Raw genomic sequence first — 20978 nt, forward strand, 5'->3', positions numbered from 1 at the left:
CATAGGTGTTATGATAAATACATTTTTCTGCCCAAGAATGTGTCCTGCATAGTCAGGTGTTTGTCATTCTTTTTAAACACTGATATAAACACACAGATTTAAATGAATGTTAATAATTAAAATTATATCTTGTGAGAACTTAAGCGTACGCTTTTTTAGTTTTCCCTGCAATTTTTTGCCAAGATCCTTTCTCATTGAACTTGGTCACTTTGAAAAATGAAAGGCCAAACTTCCTCTGTTTATTCTTCCCCTGATGGTTGAACATCCTTTTTTTTTTTTTTTAGCTTCTTTTCATCTTTACCTGATTTCGCCAAATTCCTTTATCCATAATCTCTTTCCATATCGAAGGATAACATAATTAAAAGTGGTTCTGGCTTCTGATGGACTGTCCCCCATTCCCCATTTCCTCTTTAACAGTGAATCGTACCCACCATGTCCTGCCATGGCTCCAACCCACACACACTGGTGTCCTTAGCTGTCTCTGCCGGACCTTGTATGTTCTCAGGGCAAAGGCCATGCGTTTGGAACTAGAACTCACTCATGCTTTACTCTATCAGTAAAAATTCAACCCATCCATATGTTTATGTTTATGTTTATTTGTGGTTTGAAACAGGTTATATCAGGTTGTAACCTAAATTGCAGGGGGGATAAAAAGATAACGTGAGGTTTCATTTAATTGTTCAGAGAAGGCACAGATTCTGGTTTTTAGTGATACCTCTTCTAGCTGTAAACTTTTATTTATTTATTTTTTTTGCATCAAGAAGCCAGTTAAATTTCTCCTGGGTTTTCTGGGAGGAAAACTATGACTCTATAGACCTGGGATGCCGAGAAGCTGTACTGGATTTTTTGGCAGAGAGAAAACATTTATAAAACTCAGATGATTTTGTTTCTGTTTTAATTAGGAACTTGAACATCAGAGAGGGGCCCTTATGAATGAAATCCAAGCTGCAAAAAACTCTTGGTTTAGCAAAACCCTGAACTCGATCAAAACGGCCACGGGCACCCAGCCCCTGCAGCCGCCACAGAGCACCCAGCCACCCAGAGAGAGCACATAGTTCCTGCCTCAGCCCAGCACAGGAGCACAACGATCAAAGCGACGGAGACCCCGAGGACTCTCCCAGGTGCCCCTTTGAAGAAAGAAAGTAAAGGAGGCCGGGAAGCAAGCCCGCTCTTTCAGTGGCTCTCACTCTTTCTTGTTTGCCACTTTCAAAGGGATGTTATTGAAACTGGCCTGATTTATGTTGAATACCTGTTTTCGCGCTTCTTCTTGGAAGGCCATGTTCAGATCCATCCTAGTATTACCCGTTATTTTACATGCCTGCTATTTAGTTGGGAATCAGTAATTCAGAACTAAATGCTTTTTATTCAGGACTAACTGTTCATATTGTTTTTTATCTTACATAAGAATGGAGATGTCTTTTATTCCAAGGTTGAAGTGATAAGACGATATTTGCCACACAAAAAGAAATTGAAACCTAAAACTCTTAACTTTTCAGCATTTATTCAGGTAAAGCACACTGTGGGGCTGGTCAGGACCACTGTCAGGCTTCCTCCTGAAAGCGATGTCCTGGAGAGCGGTGACCTGTCGGAGGGAAGGACAGACCTGGGATTGAACAGTCCCTGAAGCAAGTTAGTTTATTTCATTTTATGTTGGGTGCATCTGGAAACGAAGTGCCAAGAACCATAGTATAAGTCAGGCTGTTGAGAAGTCACACTAGAGAAAAGGAACTGAGATTTCGATAAACACAGGAAGAAATAAATCACTTTGGCCCTGTTGTTCTAACAGGTCCTTTTAAGAACTCCACACAGGAATTGCAAGGTCCTAAATATGAGCACAGTTGTGAGTGCTGGCAAACGCCAAGTCGAAGGGGACATTGCGAGTTGTAGCCTTAGGAAACCTTCACCAGAGAAGCCTAGAAAGATCTAGGTTTAGCCACTGTGTTCAGAAACAGGGACAGAGAATGTCATTTAATGTTGACATATGCTTGCTAAGGAAACACTAATATACTGTAACTTTGTTAAAGTTATGAGATGGGGAAATGGAGGTCAGCTTCACATCATCTTAGTTTAATCTTAGGCAGCTTTTCTTGATTTCTATAGCTCCCCAAAATGTGCCCTTGGTACTCCTAGATGAGGCTGCAAATGCATTTGTAACATTTTTGATTGAATATGAAACCTTTATAGAAATACTTATCTCATGGAAAGGTAAAGAAAACTATTGTTTAAAAGTTGATGGGAATATTTTTTCTATTATATGTAACATGTATATATCAATAGTCCTCACAGGAAATCCTTTGGTAAGGGCAAAACAAAATTTACCATTTCCTAAGCTTTTTTGGCCTTTTCCACCAACCCAACTACTGTTAGGTATGTACAGTAACATTTACTGACACTCATCCTTGGTTTCCTTGTTGAACATATTCTTTGCAAAGGATCTTAACCTTTGTATCGCCAGAGTGATTCTCATGTGTGCCATATGGTGCAATTAAAATTAACACACTCCTGGAGATAAAGATCAAATAACAGCCATCTTGACCAGGAGCACACACTACAATTTGCTTCCCTCTAAAATGGTCATTAAACTCTAAAAAGTGAAGTCCCTTCATCAGTGTTTATAGGCTTGTTTGTTACACTTATGAAATAATACTTTCTTACAGCATTTCTTTTTTGGGTCCTGACATCTTTCATCATTATATTCATTTCCTTTTACCAAAACTTAAAATAAGGCAGCATTCCAGTGTCTATGTTGACTTTAACATTCCCTACATGGTGGTTTAGAAAACCTAATCTTTTTATTTTTATTTTTTATTTTTGTAAAATATAATGGCTAGAGAATTGCATATTGGTATTTGTTTCTGTAAATCATTTAGTATAATTTGTTAGCTTTATTGATACTTTATGCTTTGATACCAAGAAGCCTTGTACAAGCTGCCTTATCAAATGGCCAGCTAAATTAAAGATGTTCTTTTCTGTTTTGTGAATCTTATAGATCTACTATACAGAGCTTTTTTAACTTCCAAAAATTGGCACATTCCACAGAATGACTAAATTGCATAATTTTCCTTAAATAGTAGTTGAGGGAGAAATAGAATTGTTCTAGGTCCAGTCCTTACCTGTAAACCTGGTCAAATTTCATTTTTTTCTTTAAATAAAATCACCAGGTATATACATTCCAAATGTTTAGTAAATCAATCTTTTGCATTTTCTTTTTAAAGATTGTAATGGTAATCTACAGATTTTTTTCTTTTCCAGTTCCATATCATACTTGAGTATGTTTTGGCACCATAAGTCTAAACTTTTTCACTGCAATGCCTTTGGGTCAGTAGCAATAGTAAAGATAGAAAGAAAGAAAATTCAAAATATGGTATATGATATGATTATTCAAACAATATGTTATAACAGCATTATCTCAAACCACATGTCCTTCACTGTCTTTTGTTTAAAACTCATGCATCCTAGGATTAACTGCTAGTTTTAATTTCACTTGTTTTGAAGTATATTTGAGAATTGCTACTCTTCTCTTGATTCCTTTAGAAAGAGATTAACTAGCCCAAATATCCAGGAAATTTTCAGATATTATAGTGTGTTTTTCATCTTTTCTAGAACACATTATCTAAAAGATTCCTCCAGAATCTAACATTTGCAACATTCTGAAAAGTGATTATTTCTCTTTTCATTAAATTCTGCAAAATAAACGAAGGGAATGAACTTCAACTTGATTATTCAATTCAGTAGCTTTTATATCTTGAAAATCTTATTTAACATGTATTTTAAAGCTGAAAAAACCAAGCTGAATTTTGCAGTGCATATGTTTGCTAGTTACCCACATTCTGAGCCATGGCACAATTTGATTATATTTAGTTACATATAATTAAATGCAAAAAAACCAAACTCTGTTACCTAATGTTTTGTATATGAGAGCATTTCAGAAACACTGATAGGAATACCATACAGGCCTATGGCCTATATCAACATACAGCTAATACCTCTATTCCCCTCTCTTGGCTATTAAGTTGGCAGTTTCTTCTTCATTGGCTTTATTAAACTTTCATAGTAAAATAGAAAAGCAATCTTTGTACTGATGTTGGGATATTTAATCGTATTTATCTTGTTTCATTTCTTCAACGTTTTCATTCTTTTATACTATATATTATTTATTTTTCTCAACCCCCTACTCCATTTTCTTAAATACTTTCCAGTTAATAACTAGTGGCTTCATTTCCAAGCCAAAGTGAGTAAAACAAGAGAATACACAGTTTAGGGCACAAGAGGTGAGGAATCCTTAAAAGGGTGGATTAGGTGCTGCAGCTGAGAATCACATGTAACTGACGTAAGGGACTGTTTTCTTGTTTTCTTTCTTTTTTTTTTTTTTTTTTAGCTGAAATCACTCTACTAACTATTCTGCTAAGGTGGGTGTCTGAATTCAGGACCCCTTTAAGGGACAAAGGAGCTTTAAAAAAATTAAATACCTTGTTTGTTTTATCTCTCTTGAAAAGAACACTTAATAAGATGATTCTATTATATAACTTTTAAAAACAATACTGACAAAAGCTCTGATTCTCTTGCTTCCGTTATAAATGAGAGAATGGACAAACTATTGTTTGATTTGAACAGTTAGATTTGTGTGTGTAAAATTTTATAGAGTGTCCCTAACTCTTGTATACCCAGGTACCATACACCTGAATACATACATGGCGATTGAATACAGAAGGGCAGGTAACGGCTCAATGGCCTGTTCACTACTGGCTATAAAGCTCTTGCCCTCGAGTTGGAGTTGCCAGGCTCACGGTCACACTGAACTAGAACTGCTCCAAAACATCCTCTCTCATAGTGGCTTCTGTACAATAAAGGCAAAGCCCTTTACCTTAGGAATTCCTTGTCTTTCAAAAGCTACCAAAATGAATACTTTAGTGGGGGCTGCACCTCAAGCAGAGATGATCTTGAGTTGTAATGAGAAAGTGGATGTTTACAAGTAGGGAGTGACTCAGTCAGCGGTCAGGAGTCCCCTTCTCAGCTTCCATCTAAAAGATGACATGTCCAGCCTATCTCCAAATGAATGTGTTACCTGCTATACAAACATCTTCATCAACATGTCCCATTCTCCCCACCTCCATCCCAGGTTTACCATCAATGGTATTCTGAAAAACTTAAGAAAAAAGAATCACTGAGTAGAAAATGAACATTTTAAGTTCCTTTGGTTTTCATTGGCAGTAAGTCAACATGTAAAATCTTTTCCACTGTAACATAAGTATATATTATATATGGAATAAAATATAGGAAACTGAGTTATAAGGACATAAGTGCATCAAGACTCTGGTGTCATGAAAGCACAAGAATAAAGCTGGAGATGGTCCCAGAATCCAAGATGTCCCAATAGCCTTTCACATCAGTTTCTCTATTTTTGGTATTTTGCATAATATATGGATCCTTAATTCAAATGAAAGAAACAAGTTCCTCAGGCAGCCCCACTTCCTTTCTTTCAACTCCTACCTTTCCCTTGCTGAGGAGGTAGTAGAAATTCTCTAACATCTGTTTTCAGGAATAGTATGATTTTTGTCCGTGGTTTCTCTAATGGAAACAGGTTCTGGGATAAAGGAGTTGATTAGCCCCGGCAGTGCTAATTGACGACAAAAGAAATATTAGTGGGCAGCCTCTCTCCTCTATAAACACTGACCAATTAGATGTTTCCATAATTCCATGTATTATGCATAGTACACTTCACAAATGTAAATGTAATGCTTGTTAAGAAAAGTGCAATTTATTGTACATTGTCCCCAAAATGTTTACTTTTATAATTGTTATGAACTTGAACTGGATTAGTAGCTTGTTTTCATGTGTGAATGGAGCCTCGTGAAATAAACAAATGCAACCCCGAAGGTAACCACAGGTGACTGTTTTTGTGAGCCAGTGATGTTTTCAATGCTTTGTGTTGCCCCCTTGGCCCCATTAAGCAGTAATAAACATTTGTTCCCGAGTCCATATCTGTCTTTTCTGTTTTCTTCTAGTTGATTTTATTCTAAATCAGCGGAACCCAGTGTTTATGTAGCACTTCTTATTTGACACTGGACTCCAGTCAGCTTAGGAAGAAAAAACACACAGGTGCTTGTTCCAGGCTCTACCTGCAGAACTGCCAAGGGCCCTGTTTTCCTAGAGCAGCGGTTCTCAACCTGTGGGCCGAGATCCCTTTGGCAGTCGAGCGACCCTTTCACAGGGGTCGCCTAAGACCATCCTGAATATCAGATATTTACATTACGATTCATAACAGTAGCAACATTACAGTTATGAAGTAGCAACGAAAATAATTTTATGGTTGGGTCACAACATGAGGAACTGTATTTAAAGGGCCAGAAGGTTGAGAACCACTGTCCTAGAGATTCCTTGGTTGCAAGTAACAGAAACCCTCAAGCTAGCTTAATAATAAGGCACATGTACACAATGGAATACTACACTGCTATAAAAAAGAAGGAATTCTTACCATTTGCAGCAGCATGGGTGGAACTGGAGAGCATTATGCTAAGAGAAATAAGCCAGTCAGAGAAAGATAAATATCACATGATCTCATTTATGGATAATAAAGAACATTAGAACCTAATGAACAAAAAGATAGATACAGAGGCAGAGAAGCATCGAACAGACTGTCAAATTACAGCGGGAAGGCTGGGGAGTGTTTGGGGAGGGGTAAGAGATCAATCGAGGGACTTGTATGCATGCATATAAGCACAACCAATGGACACAAGACACGGGGCGGGGGCGGGGGGGCGGTGTAGGGCATGTGTGTGTGTGTGGGGGGAAGGTCAATGGGGAAAAAAAGGAGACATATGTACTACTATTTGTAATACTTTAAACAAGAAATTAAAAAAGCTAGCTTAATAATAAGACAATTAATTAAAAGGAAATAGGGACTTATTTTATTGTATTATAGATACCAAAGGCCGAACGGGCCCCGAAGAGGCATTGGGACAAAAGACTTATTGTTGACAGTATTACAGGTGTCCCCCACCCAACCTCCTCTTGGCCCCTCCCCCTGCCCCTGCCCCTGCCCAACCCTTCACACTATTGTCCGTGTCCATGGGCTATGCATGTAAGACCATCCTGATTTTTATAACACCTTAGGCTAGTTTTGTTGTTTTTAGACTTCGTTTCACGTTTGTGAAATTCATGCATTTGCTTTTGAATTGTACTCCCGTTTGTTAGCTAGGATAAGGATCAACCTGCATCTTTCTAAAAGCTTTTTTCTTCTCTGATTCTAGTCACTGCCTCCGGCGATAGTAAAGCTGAGTGACTGCGGGCGGGGACTTCTCAGGGGTTAGTGTTCACGCTGCAGACGTTTTGAGGCTGTCAGAGGCTGAAACACCTGACAAGTGGGGTGGTTTCTTGCAGTGGTTCTCAACCTTCCTAATGCGGCGACCCTTTAGTATAGTTCCTCATGTTGTGGTGACCCCCAACCATAAAATTTTCGTTGCTACTTCTTAACTGTAATTTTGCTATTATGAATCGTAATGTGAAAGGGTCGTTCAACCCCCAAAGGGGTCGCGACCCACAGGTTGAGAACCGCTGTTAGGGACTTTTACTGAGAGTCTGGAGCCAGCAGAGCGGAATACAGTCCCAGCATCCACACCGGGTGAGAACTGGAGACTTGCAGAATGGTCAGTGGCGGGGGCGCGGGCACCCCGGAAGTGCTTCCGCAAACCACAGGGACAGGAGAGCGCGTGTTTAAGGTCATAGTGTGTGGCGCCTGGTATGAGTAGCTTTAACCCCGGCGGCGCCGTCACGTGCCCAACGCAGCCCTGATGACATAACCATGTCGCTGGTGCCAGAACCCAGTGAAAATCACTGTTCTCTTCAGGGTTCTCCATAGTTAATTCCTCGTTCTCTTCCGTTTTAACAACATAAATAGGCTCCCCCTTTTTCTTTTTGTGTCCATTTCTCGCAGAGGCTCACAGGTTAGCCTCAGACAAGATGGCTGCCTAGTTGTTCCGCTGTCCTAGAGGGGACGGAAGCAGCCGTCTCTCTAGTCAACTTCCGACTTGGAGCTCGAAGACCGATACGTTCCTTCCGGGTTGGGGTAAGGTTCCGAGTTGCGACTGCGCAGCCGGGGCAAACAAGGCGTACGTACAAACGTACACTCGTTCTGGCGGAGAGGAAGTGTCGTTACACTTCTCGCGAGAGTTCAGCGTCGCTAGGAGGCTCGCGGGAAGGAGGGGCGGGGCCAGGTTCGGCGGGGCGGGGCTGAGGGAGGAGGGCGGTGGGCGGCGCTGGGGGCTGTGACGACGGAGTCGCGAAGGTTCCAGAGGCGCCGCGCGCGGTAGGCGGGCCGCGGTGTGGTGCAGGGTCAGGGTCGTCGCAGGGCTGCGGGCGCTGTGAGTCACGTGGGTGCGGCGTTTCCTGTTCTTTCCCCCGCGGGTCTGCGGCTGGTGCCTTGCCTACCCAGCCCGACCATGGCTTCAGCTGTGGAGGAGGTAAGGATCCCGCCTCATCTTCCTCAGTCGCCCCGTCGCGGTCGCTCGCCCCCACCGCCCGGTTTCCCGTGCTGACTGCCCTGCGGCCGCCCCCCTGGCAGCTTCCTGCGCCGTCGGGTCCCCGCGCTTCCCCGGCCTCATCCCTGCAGCGGCCCCTGGTGCCGAGCTGCCCCTGCGGGAAAGTTGCCGGTGGCCGGGCCGGGGTCTCTCCCCGCGCGCGGTGCGGGTGAGCGGGGTGTCGGGCGGGCTTCTCGGCCTCGGGTAGTGCGGGTGGTGGACCGAGCGGCTGGTCACCTTCACGTTCACGTTTGCCCCAGGCCCTTTCGGCGCCCGCTGTGGCAGCCCGGGGCCGTGACGCTTCCTTAAATCAGGGCCGATCGCGAACACCGAGGGTCGCTCCAGCGTGGAAGGTGGCGGGCGGGTGGGACGTCTGGTTCCAGCCCGCGGATTCTCCGTCGCGAGTGGCCCCGTGGTGCGGGGCGCACTGCTGTGCTGCTCTGAGCCGGAGGCTGTGCGGACCCGGGAGCAGTTCTGCGGAACGGGGCTGGGCGGGCAGCCGTCTGCTCACGGGATGGTGGTTGTCACTAAGCGGGGAAGAGCCTCCTCCTAGCCTCCGTTCTGTTCTGTAAACTGCACCGAAGCGGCCCAACTCTCTTGGAGACTCAGTTTGGAAATTCCACCTGGGACGAATGCTGTTTGGGTTGCTCTGTTCCTGGTCTGATTAGAACGTCAGTATCACAGCGAAGTGTTGGGTGTCTAGATTTGTTTCCTGGACATCTTCCCCTCAATAGGAACAGGTCTGGGGAATCTCAGATGTGACTCTTTAAGTCTCATGCTCTGGTTTAAATGAAGACAAAGTGTGTGTATTTAAGTGTTATTCTGGATAACTTGCCACAAGTTTATGTTATGGGTGAAAGATAGGCCTTGGGGTACTGGGTGCCCTGAGGAAATAATCTCTGAAGTGACTTTACAGTCGTAACCTAAGGATAGCTCAGTATTCATCCTCCTAAGTAAGGGACTTGCTTTTGGGGGGTTGGGGGGCAGGGAGGAGGGAGAAAAAAGGGAGAGACAGAGAGAGGAAGGGAGAGAAACAGCAATTTGTTGTTCCACTGACTTACGCATTCATTGGTTGATACCTGTATGTGCACTGACCTGGGATCTAAATGGAAACCTTGGTTATCAGGATGATGCTCTAACCAACTGAGCTACCTGGCCAGGGCTCTTAAAATAAAATAAAATAAATTATTTGTTGATTTTTAGGGAGGGAGAGAGAAACATCAATTTGCTGTTCCGCTTATTGATGCATTCATTGGTTGATTCTTGTGTGTGCCCTGACCCGGGATGGAACTTGAAACCATGGCACATCTGACTATGCTCTGACCAACTGAGCTACCCAGCCAGGACCAAGGGGCTTTCTCAGTTGAGGTACTTAAACTCAGGGATGCTTGGAGGAGGGTGTTTTGTTTGAGATAAAATGCACTGTTTTTAACCAATTTAAAGCGTACAAATCAGTGCATTTTAGTATATCCACAGTGTTGTGAAACCATCACTGCTAATCCAGAACATTTTCATCACACCCCAAAAGAAACCTAGGGGTCCATTAAAAAGTCACTCCTCATTCTTCCTCTGCCAGCAACCACCAATCCAGTTCTGTCTTTATGGATTTGCCTATTCTGGGCATTGCATATAAATAGAAGCTTACAGTATGTGGCCTTTTGCTTTTTGGTTCCTTTTCACGTAGCATAATGTTTTCAAGTTCGTCCATGGTGGAGCTTGTATTCCTTTTTATGACTTAATAATATGCCATTAGATGGATACACCACATTTTGTTTATCAGTTAATCAATTGATGGACATTTGAATTATTCCTACTTTTTGATTGTTAGGAACAACGCTGCTATGAATACTTGTGAACAACTTTTTATGCAGACATGGCTTTCAGTTTTCTTAAGTGTATACCTAAGAGTAGAATTGCAGCATCACATGGTAACTAACTGAGAAATTGCCAAACTCCTTCCCAAAGTGGCTGTACCATTTTACAGGCAGTGTCTGAAGTTGCCCTTGTTATTTCCTGGGTGTTTTTGTTGTTGACATTAGCCATCTTGATGGGTATGAAGTGGTATTTCATTGTGGTTCTGATGTGCATTTCCTTAATGACTAACGAATGAAGCTGAGTGGTTTTGCCATTTGTATATTTTTTGAGAAATGTCTTTTCAGTCCTTTCCCCACTTTGAGGCACTTGATTTTAATGCCTTATAGTGTAGAATTTGGCACTAGATTAGAGGATAAATTTGAATGTGTTTATGGGTGGGTATAAAAGGGATATGTGATTTTTGCATAAGGAAAACAAGTGAATGCCAAGGTAAATTAGATGAGAAGCTGCTCTATCTAAGGCACCTTAACGTATGTGTGCAGGAAAGGCACCAGAGGGATCACTTTTACTGGTTTCAGGACTGCAGGAACAGAACAATCGAGGAATACCAAAACGGCCTGCTTGACGTTGTTTCAGACTTACAGTGGATGTACCTTACGTTTGTAGTTTGTAGTGCTTGAGAGCCAAATCTGGCTATAAAGGGCCTCGGAATCCATTAATTCTCAGAATTCTTTTCAGGGTCTGCTCAAAAAAGGATTTGTATTCTAATCAAGAAGTAAAACCTCTTGTTTGATACATTTTTAAAACTAAATTCTCACTCTAGGAACATAAACTAATTTTAATTTCAACATTTTTATCAGTATTAGAATCATATGAAAAATTTAAACCATTATAATAAAAAATATTGCTTTGCTTTGAACTAAAACATCTTGGTGTTATGCTCCCAAGATGAACTTGCAATTTTTTTGTCTTAGTAATATGAGCTTGGGGTCGTGAGCATGGACAGGAGACGGCACAGTTGGACTTTTTATACTGTTATCAGTTACAGATGGTGAAGCAAGGGCATCTGAGTTAAATGAGATAATACAAGAGTTGGATAAAAGAAAGCATTCATTTTTCTGTCACTGCATTTTTTATAAGACTTGAGAAACATTAGGACTCCTAAACTCTACTTCAGATATTATACTGAGTTATTTAACGATGTTTATATTGACCTTTTTATATGTCCTCAGGATATAATGTAAGCATCCTCCTATCAAATTGCTAGTGTCGGCCAGAATGTAAAATTATTTTTTAAGAAAAACAAATTCCTTATTTGTAATGTGTCAGAGGATAATTGGGAAAATATTTTTTAAGCCCATTAATTTTCTAACAGTGTCTTAACTCTCAAACTTAAAAAACTGTTGGCACTACCTTTAGAAAGTAGAAGTAGACTTCAGTAGGCATGAGGAAAGAACAGGTGGCTTTTCTAATGACCAGGAGTGTGTTTCTTTATCTTTTGTCTTAAAAATTCAAACTTTTTTATGTGTAATATTTAGGTATTTGGTGAAGGAATATCAGCGAAGAACAATTCCTGATAGAGTTAGATAACCTCAGTCAAGTTTCTAGAGTGTTTCACCACTCATCATGTATTCCCTCATCCTTTTACTTTAATATTTTTAAAATTCCAAATTTTAAAATTCCTGACTAGGACTGCATGTTATAAGGGAATCTATGAACTCATTTTCTATTTTAAAAAATGATTTCTTCATCTCAATTTAAATCACAGAAGTATCTTGTAAATATAATGTTCTACAACAGCCCTAGCCATTTTGGCTCAGGGAATGGAGCGTTGGCCTGCGGACTGAAGGTTCCCGGGTTCGGTTCCGGTCAAGGGCACATGCCAGAGGGGGGAGTACAGGAGGCAGCTGATCAATGAATCTTTCTCACCATCGATGTTTCTGTCTCTCTCTTCCTCTGAAATCAATAAAAATATATTTTAAGAAAATGTTCAACAAAGGCAGATAACAGTTTACCAAACTGGAAAATTTAGGCTTGATTACCTATTGTTATTGCAAGATTGTTAAGTTTTCATTTTTTATTTAAAATAGGCTGGAGGAAAGAATTCAAGTTACTACCCAACCTGAGAAAATTTAAATGAACGTCCTTAATTCTTAGCTCTTATTTCAGAAAACTGAAATGACCAAAAGGCATAATATCAAGTTTTATCTTATCATAACTGACTTATCTTTTACTTTAACACAGCTACAGAAAGATCTTGAAGAGGTGAAGGTGCTGCTGGAAAAGGCCACTAGAAAGAGAGTACGTGATGCTCTTATAGCTGAAAAATCCAAGATTGAGACCGAAGTCAAGAACAAGACGCAGCAGAAATCACCAAGGAAAGCAGAACTTGACAATGAAAAGCCAGCTGCAGTGGTTGCTCCCATTACAACGGGATATACAGTGAAAATCAGTAATTATGGTATGACGCACTCCCCTACATCCAGCTCTTTTTTTCCTGTGAGCAACTGAGTCCTCAGTAGTGACCAACTAACATAACAAACTTAATTTTAAAAATAGTTTTGAGTGTTTGTTTTGGTGGTTTGAATACATCACTTATTTAATAAGATGCTTTTTAAGAGATGAAAAAGGATAGGCTAAGGATACATTCTAGAAGCTATTACCAGAGCAAGTTGATTTAGTACAATGATGAATAGCAACAAGAAAGAACCTACTCAGTTTTTTATGGAACAGAGCTTTTTGTTTTGATTTTCATCCTGTTTTGCATTTCATTTTGCCAAGCAACCACTAATATTAATTGAGGAAAGAAATCTAGTTAAATTTAAGAAACATTTTTGAGTACCTATGTGCCACTGTTGTGCTTGGATTTGTGGACATGTGATTGGTGGGGGGCACTCCTTGTCCCTACTGGTTGTTGGTGGGAGTAGGCTTGCAATGACCTGAGAAAAAGAATTTTCTGATACTCGCACTGGAGGGTAAGATACTGTAGAAAACTTTATTTCTGTGGAATTATATACCTGAGTTTCCAAGGTCCCATTTCCCTTTGTCCTGCCATAGCAGTGTAGCTATGGCTTCAGCAGAGCTTGGATCAAAGCTATTGCGTAGAGTTTTCATTTCATGTTGGAGCAGTGTCCAGTCCAGCATTGAGCTAGGTTGGCTTGTGTTTCCAGTTGCATCCATCAGTCTATTGTGTGTGTAGGGTCTGCAGGGCCACGTGGCTGTGGAGGGAACGTGGGCAAATGCAGGAGAGCACAGTGAGCCAAGAGCACCAAGAGAACAAGCTCCTTTGGGGGCAAGCTCCTTTGGGGGATTATGTATTCCCAAATTTTCATGAGCTTGCATAGGCCATGCCCCCTATAGCCAATCCATGGTTCCCCAGGTTAGATCAGCAGGCAAGTACCTTCCCTAGGTCACCCCAGCTTTTCTGCACATCTCCCCTTTGTTAGACCCTTTCCTCCAGTGTTTTGCAGGGAATGGGCCAGTAGTTGGCTGGGGAATGTGAAAGTGCAGCTTCCTGGTGAAGCTGCCCAAAATGGCCATGCTAATCATGTCTGGCCTTCCCTTTGTTCTTTGTTCCTTTCTTATTGTTAATAACTAGAGGCCCCATGCATGAAAATTCATGCATTGGAGGGGGCGGTCCCTCAGCCCGGCCTGCCCCCTCTCACAGTCCGGAAGCCCTCATGGGTGGGAGGCGACCCATCACACCTCTGCTGCTGCCACTGCCGGCATCGCAAGCCTCGGCTGGCCCTGGGTGGCTCTGGGGCTGAGGGGACTGGGGGACTCTGGAGGCCTTGCTACGCGCCTGCCGCTCTGGTGGGGCTGCGGGGACTGGGCGCCTCCATCTTGTGGCTATTGGCGTCACCATCTTTGAGGGTGTGGCAGTCAATTAGCATATTCCCTCCTTATTGGTTGTGAGCGCCTCTATCTTTGTGATGGTGTGAGGGTCAATTAGCATATTCCCTCTTTATTAGATAGGACTAGCTGATTACAGTGATATCAGACGCACAACAATGACGAAGACCCAGACCCTGCTTATGGTGCTTGGGACATAGATAAAACTAATACCACAAAAATCTAACAATACCATTTGTCCTTAGTAGATTGTAACTTTTTTTGTTTTGTAAGCAGTACGACTTATATCTGAGTGGTGAATTATTATGAAGGCAGGGACAGCCTTAGGTTTCTTTTTGTACATAGTAAGTACTTAATAAATGTATAAATTATGGGAATGCAGCTGATGAAATGATTCTACTTGTAGAAGAGACATTTGAGTTTGAAGGGTGCATTCAGCAAGTGTGAAAAAAGAAAGGGAATTTCATGAAAAAATGACACATTAAAGGCATCAGATCATGTATTTTTAAAATATATATATATTTTTATTGATTTTGGAGAGGAATGGGGGGGGGGGGAGAAATATCAAAGATGAGAGAATTATTGACCAGCTGCCTTCTGCATGCCCCACACTGGGGATTGAGACTATAACCCAGGCATTTGCCCTGACTGGGAATCAAACCATGACTTCCTGGTTCATAGGCCGACAACCACTGAACCACACTGGCTGGGCTCAAGCCATGTATTTTGAGTATTGTCATAATGAAAAGCAGTGTGTGTCATGCTTAAGAGATGTACTATAGGAGTTATGCTATGTATTTAGTTGATTGATACAGGAAAATGGTCTGAAGGTGGTAGGATTATGGCACATTAAGGAAGAACCTAGATTTGTGTTTAGGGAGATACTTAATGTGAAGGATGGATTGAATGAATGGGAAAAGATTAGATGAAGTTCTACAGGACTCTGTAGGACTTTTTAAAAAATTGACACTTTTATTCTATAGTACAAACTGAGGAAGTGTTAGAGACATATACACACACACACACACACACACACACTATTGTATACAGTAAACATAATATGCTTTTATGTGATGTTTGTATATTTTTTGTGTTGACAAATCATCTAGATCAGCAGTTCTCAATCTGTGGGTCGCGACCTCTTTGGGGGTCGAACAACCCTTTCACAGGGGTCGCCTAAGACCATCGGAAAACACATATATAATTACATATTGTTTTTGTGATTAATCACTATGCTTTAATTACATTCAATTTGTAACAATGAATTTGGGGTCACCACAACATGAGGAACTGTATTAAAGGGTCGTGGCATTAGGAAGGTTGAGAACCACTGATCTAGATTATAATGTCAGTAGTTTGACAGTATATACTGAAATGGCATTTAGTAAATGTTAGGTTAGTCAAATTAGCAGATTTGGGTGAATTGGATTCTGTATTTTACTTTGTCAAAGAAGGGAATTGAGGAAGCTATGATTGGTTGTGTTTGTTGAACTGCTTAGATAAGTAGAAAGACTATGGAATTAGTACTGATGTTTAGTAATCCAATTTAATGGAGAATACCAATGTTTAGGGATAGGACAAAGTTATTTCCATAAATAGGGGAAACGAACTACTATTAAATAATATACTAAGTCCCTAGCCTGTTTGGCTCAGTGGATAGAGCTGTCGGCCTGCAGACTGAAGGGTCCCAGGTTCGATTCTGGTCAAGGGCACATACCTCGGTTACAGGCTCCTCCCTAGCTTGGCCCTGGTCAGGGCTCGTACAGGAGGCAGCCAATTGATGTGTTTCTCTCACATCGATATTTCTGTATTTCCCTCTTTCTTTCACTTTCTAAAAATCAATGGAAAAGTATCCTCGGATGTATACACACACAGACACACACACATTTTTTAAGGACCATATTCTTTATTTTGAGGAATAAAAAAAAACATGGGCTTTGTGTTCAGTAAACACGGGTTTGATTCCAAGTTCTACCACTGGCTAAATGCCTAATTTTGGGTAGATTACTTAACTGCTTTGAAGCTCTTCTCCATCTAGAAAAATATTTATATTTTAATTTTTTCATGTTTCTATTACTAGATTTCCATTTTACTTAGTTTATTATAAGCCATATGCACTTACTATTTTAGAGATAGTGTCAGACTTCACTCATGTCTTTTTTTGTTGTTTTTGTTACTAGGGTGGGATCAGTCAGATAAGTTTGTGAAAATCTATATTACCTTAACTGGAGTCCAGCAAGTCCCCACGGAGAATGTGCAGGTGCACTTCACAGAGAGGTGAGTTCCCATTATGGGGAAGACAGTGAGCTGTAAGGCAGCGATGACTTTGTGATGGCCTCTTTTTTTTACAGTATCTAAAATTCTGCTTAAATTTAGAATTAATTGTCCTACACATCTGCTTTGAAGGTGTGAATCTTCTCTGGGATGGCCAGATGCTCAACTGTGGCTTATTTCCACAAGAACTAGACAGCACCTTTCATAGAACCAGAAAGATAATGTGTTTGTTATTATGTTGTAGGTCATTTGATCTTTTGGTAAAGAATCTAAATGGGAAGAATTACTCCATGATTGTGAACAATCTCTTGAAACCCATCTCTGTGGAAGGCAGTTCAAAAAAAGTAAGTCTGCTTTTTTTTGTCATATTGTGAAATCTCATTAAATTGTACCTGGCCAATTTAGAATTGAGATGCAGTAGAATGAATTAATCCTGTATAACAAAAATCAGCAGACTACAGCATGTTGCTTATTTTGTAAGTACAGTTTTGTTTGAACACAGCCACACTTGTTTGTGTATTGTATGTGTGACTGCTTTTGTGCTATGACGACAGAATTAAATAGCTACAGCAGATCATGTGGCCCACAAAGCCTAAAACATTTACTCTCTGGCCCTTTATAGAAGAAGTTTGCTAACCCCTGCTCCAGAAAAAACAGATTATTATAGGAATATTGCATTAAATTCTGGAGAGGACTATGCTTTTAAAATGGTTAAGAGTGGGACTTGAGTTTTAATGCCAGTCTTGCCACTTATTGGTGTGACCTTTTGGCAGGTCACTTAATAACTTCCTGTCCCAGTTTCCTCAGTTGTACTATGGGAATAATTTATTTCACAAAGCTGAAATTATATACTGAAATGAAATATATATAAATTGTTTAAATTAATAGTAGCTATTATTAGAAGCTTTATGTGGTTTTGATACATAAAAGGACTTAAGTACTTAGCCTAGTTGGAGTTAGAAGCTATAAAAATAAACTGTCTTGTCCAGCCAGTCTTGCTCAGTGGTTGAGTGTCAACCTGTGTACCAGGAGGTCACGGTTCGATTCCTGGTCAGGGCACATACTGGGGTTGTGGGGCATGCAGGACGCAATTGATCAACGATTCCTTTCTTATCATTGATGTTTCCATCTCTCCCTCTCCCTTCCTCTCTGAAATCTATTAAATATGTATTTTAAAAAATAATCTTTTCAAAAACTGTTATTCACACTTTTCACTAGTTCAGATAATCCCTCTTTTCTACCTGATTTAAATAAATGAGATTTAATACATCTGATATATAGATGTGTCATTCTGCCGTCTATACATAGAATTATGTAGCAGCTTAAAGGTAATACTGAAATATAATTTATTGATTAACTTGTGTCTCACTCCTCAGTTTTCATCAGCTAATTCCATAGTTAAAGGATACTTAAAAGACTCCTGTCCTAGGAGTTACATGGATCATTGCTGAAAGAGTTGTATACTATTACTTGTCCTGTTTTCTTACTACCTTTCAGACTCAGTGATACTGCCTTATATGATTGGATTTTCTGCCTGTCTCTGACCCCTCTTACTATGTTACTCCACACTTCACCAAAATCCAGCCACTCCTTTTTTCTTTTTATTCAAACACACCAAAATCATCCCATTTTGGAGCCCTTATCCTTGCTGTGCCAATTGCTTCGAAGACTCTTTTTCCTGGATCTTGGAGAGCGTTTCTTGATGAAGGTCCTTCCCCAGCTCCCATTAGCACCCTCTTTGTCTTGAGAGCACTTAGTATTTGACGGTACTCTTAATTTTCCCTGTTGTGGTCTTTCTCTTCCATGATTGTTCAGACTCTGGCCTCTATTCATAAAGGTATTACTAGTTCTTAAAACAGGTACTACACATTAAAGTAATGATTAGTGAATAAATAATTGTCTTCTAAGCATTCATGCTTATCTCCATGTATTCTAGGTCAAGACAGATACAGTCATTATCTTATGTAGAAAGAAAGCGGAAAACACACGGTGGGACTACCTGACTCAAGTTGAAAAAGAGTGCAAAGAGAAAGAGTGAGTTCACTTTCATTTTCTTAAGAAATTTAATGTATTCTTTGCTGGATTATAAATTTTTAATAGTTTGCCTTTATAGATAAGAGTTGTATAGTCTGTGATTTGACCATTTACCTCTCAGTGTCCACTGACTAACCCAATTATTTTAACTTATGCTCCAACTATCAGAACCTACTGGAAGTGTCCAGCATGTTGCATTTGGTTGGCTCTTTTGTGCTGGTTCTTAACCCTGGACCAATAGTGCTGCTCTAGATACGGTGCCCATTCCCAGAGATTTCATTTTAGTAGCTCCAGAGAGACCCAGATACCCTGTGGTTTTTGAATTCCATAGAAGTTTCTGGTAATGTAGTTATGGAGTTTCATTGTCACTGATGTAGAGTGGAAAAGATAGAATATTTTTATCCGACTTTAATGCTATTCTAAAAAATGTTTATTCAAGGCACTTCCATTTTAGGTCACACATTCTTCTCTATTGGTAATGTACTACATGGAGTGAGTTAGCCATCCACCTTTCTCTCACTCCTCTCTGATAGCCAGCATGCATTCGGTATGTGGTTGACTAGAGTTGGGCACTCTCTGTGGAACTGATTTTTAAATCTAGAGTGAATTACCTGAGTACGGAACCCTGTCTTGTTGTATAACTCCAATGTCCAGTATATAACCTGGCACTTAATAAATGAGGTGAGTAAAGAATTAAATATGAGTTAATTGGCCCTGACCGGTTTGGCTCAGTGGATAGAACGTCGGCCTACGGAATGAAGGGTCCCAGGTTCAATTCCAGTCAAGGGCATGTACCTTGGTTGCGGGCACATCCCCAGTGGGGAGTGTGCAGGAGGCAGCTGATCGATGTTTCTCTCTCATTGATGTTTCTAACTCTCTCTCTCCCTTTCTCTCTGTAAAAAATCAATAAAATATATTATAAATAAATAAATAAATAAGTAAATAAGAGTTAATTGGCCTAGGCTGAACATTGATTGCACGAAGGGTATTAACTACATTAAGGACTGTTGCTTTTACTGCCAGGCCCAGGCCCATACCCATATATCTCAGGCTTAAGAGGAGGGATTTTCTAATTAAAAAATATGAACTTTAGTGTGTGTCCATATGTAACGTATGTTTGTGTTTTCCTCTCAAAATATTTTTTCAAATAATATGAGGAAACATGCTTTTAAAAAAATTAAGACAGTTCAGAAAAGTAAATGCTTATTTACTTACTTCTTCTGCTAAAAATTAACTAAAATCTCACTGTCCCAAGAAAACTCCTAGCCGTTTTGATGACCCCTCTTTGCTACAACCAGAAACGTAATGTGTGGATGTATATTGTTTTCATTAAGATGAATTTGTTATGTGCTGTATTAATTGTGAATATCTTTAGATACTCAATATCTTCCCCTTACCTCCACTCCTCCACTTGCTACAAACGTTAACCTGATTTGTATCTTCCCATACTTAGTAATCAATCATGCATATAAAATTTGTCAGTAAATGGGATCATTTGTGTATATACACACATAATTTTTAGATGTATATATACATACTTCTTAATTATTACGTTTTCTTTTTAACAGAAAGCCCTCCTATGACACTGAAACAGATCCTAGTGAGGGACTGATGAATGTTCTAAAGAAAATTTATGAAGATGGAGATGATGATATGAAGCGAACCATTAATAAAGCCTGGGTACAATCAAGAGAGAAGCAAGCCAAAGGAGAGACAGAATTCTGAGACTTTAAAGTTCTTTCGGGAATTGTGATGTGGAAATAATGATGTTTCCAATAAGGACATGTTGGTGAGCTGCAGATACATTTAACAGATAATTTTACAGAGCCTTCTTCAAAGTAAAGGCAATGAATTCTCCTGCTGGAGGATTTATTTAAATAAAATATGCTTATTAAACAGTTCCTCTAAAGATGGTTTCCTTAGTAAACTGGTCATTTTGTTCAAGGAAGATTAATATTTGCATTCTCGTGTGAAATGTAAAGAAGCAAGTCTTGCCTAATGAAAATGCCATATTGTGTGTATTTTTGTTCAGCTAGGAGGTAGGGAAAAAAATGTTACCGCTTGTTAAGTTCTTGACATCAGTTCTCACCAATGTAAGAACAAGTAAATAAAACTTGAATTTTTTCAGAAAATGCAAATTTGTATTTGTGCTTCAAGGTTGCTATAGAGACATTAATTTCTTTTCTGTTAGCAGCTTAAGTAATACATATACCATGCATAACAATGTCCTAATGATCCAATCACAAATGTTTTTCTCTGGGTTTAGATACAGTTTTTTATGAATAAATTGAAACTAAATCTGATTTTGACAAGAATAAACAAATATCTTTGTATAGTATCACTTAGTAAGTTTTGCCATGGATCAGATAGCTTACAAAAAGCAATAACCATAAGCTAAAAACAAATGTAAAAATCCATCTTTTCTATTTTCAGTGAAGTTAGGTTTTTATTCAGTGGAATATCTTTACTATCTGTTTATCCAGGAAA

General features: G+C 40.0%; 2 protein-coding genes across 6 annotated transcripts in view; both read left to right on the forward strand.

Moving 5' to 3' along the window:
- Window positions 1-5979, forward strand: part of RABGAP1L (RAB GTPase activating protein 1 like) — a 417083-nt gene extending 411104 nt beyond the window's left edge. For all 5 annotated transcript variants that reach the window (XM_006088927.3, XM_023753953.1, XM_006088929.3 and 2 more), the window contains one exon: window positions 903-5979. In XM_006088927.3, the coding sequence (XP_006088989.1) occupies window positions 903-1055 (153 nt within the window). In that variant the 3' untranslated portion in view covers window positions 1056-5979. The remainder of the gene's footprint in view (window positions 1-902) is intronic.
- Window positions 5980-8268: 2289 nt separating this feature from the next.
- Window positions 8269-20623, forward strand: CACYBP (calcyclin binding protein). The gene is made up of 6 exons (XM_006088935.3): window positions 8269-8459; window positions 12576-12792; window positions 16364-16460; window positions 16702-16801; window positions 18394-18491; window positions 20060-20623. The coding sequence occupies exons 1-6, from the start codon at window positions 8439-8441 to the stop codon at window positions 20214-20216; spliced, it is 690 nt and encodes a 229-aa protein (XP_006088997.1). The 5' UTR covers window positions 8269-8438; the 3' UTR covers window positions 20217-20623.
- Window positions 20624-20978: the final 355 nt, after the last annotated feature.

The sequence above is a fragment of the Myotis lucifugus genome, unplaced genomic scaffold, assembly GCF_000147115.1.
Source record: "Myotis lucifugus unplaced genomic scaffold, Myoluc2.0 scaffold_54, whole genome shotgun sequence".
Lineage (NCBI taxonomy): Eukaryota > Metazoa > Chordata > Mammalia > Chiroptera > Vespertilionidae > Myotis > Myotis lucifugus.

Bases quoted from the DNA above. Each gene is read 5' to 3' on its own strand.
- CACYBP (XM_006088935.3), top strand. From the start codon at position 8,439: ATGGCTTCAGCTGTGGAGGAG. The intron at 8,460-12,575 runs GTAAGGATCCCG...ACTTTAACACAG, and splicing joins TGGCTTCAGCTGTGGAGGAG to CTACAGAAAGATCTTGAAGA. The intron at 16,461-16,701 runs GTGAGTTCCCAT...ATTATGTTGTAG, and splicing joins CAGGTGCACTTCACAGAGAG to GTCATTTGATCTTTTGGTAA.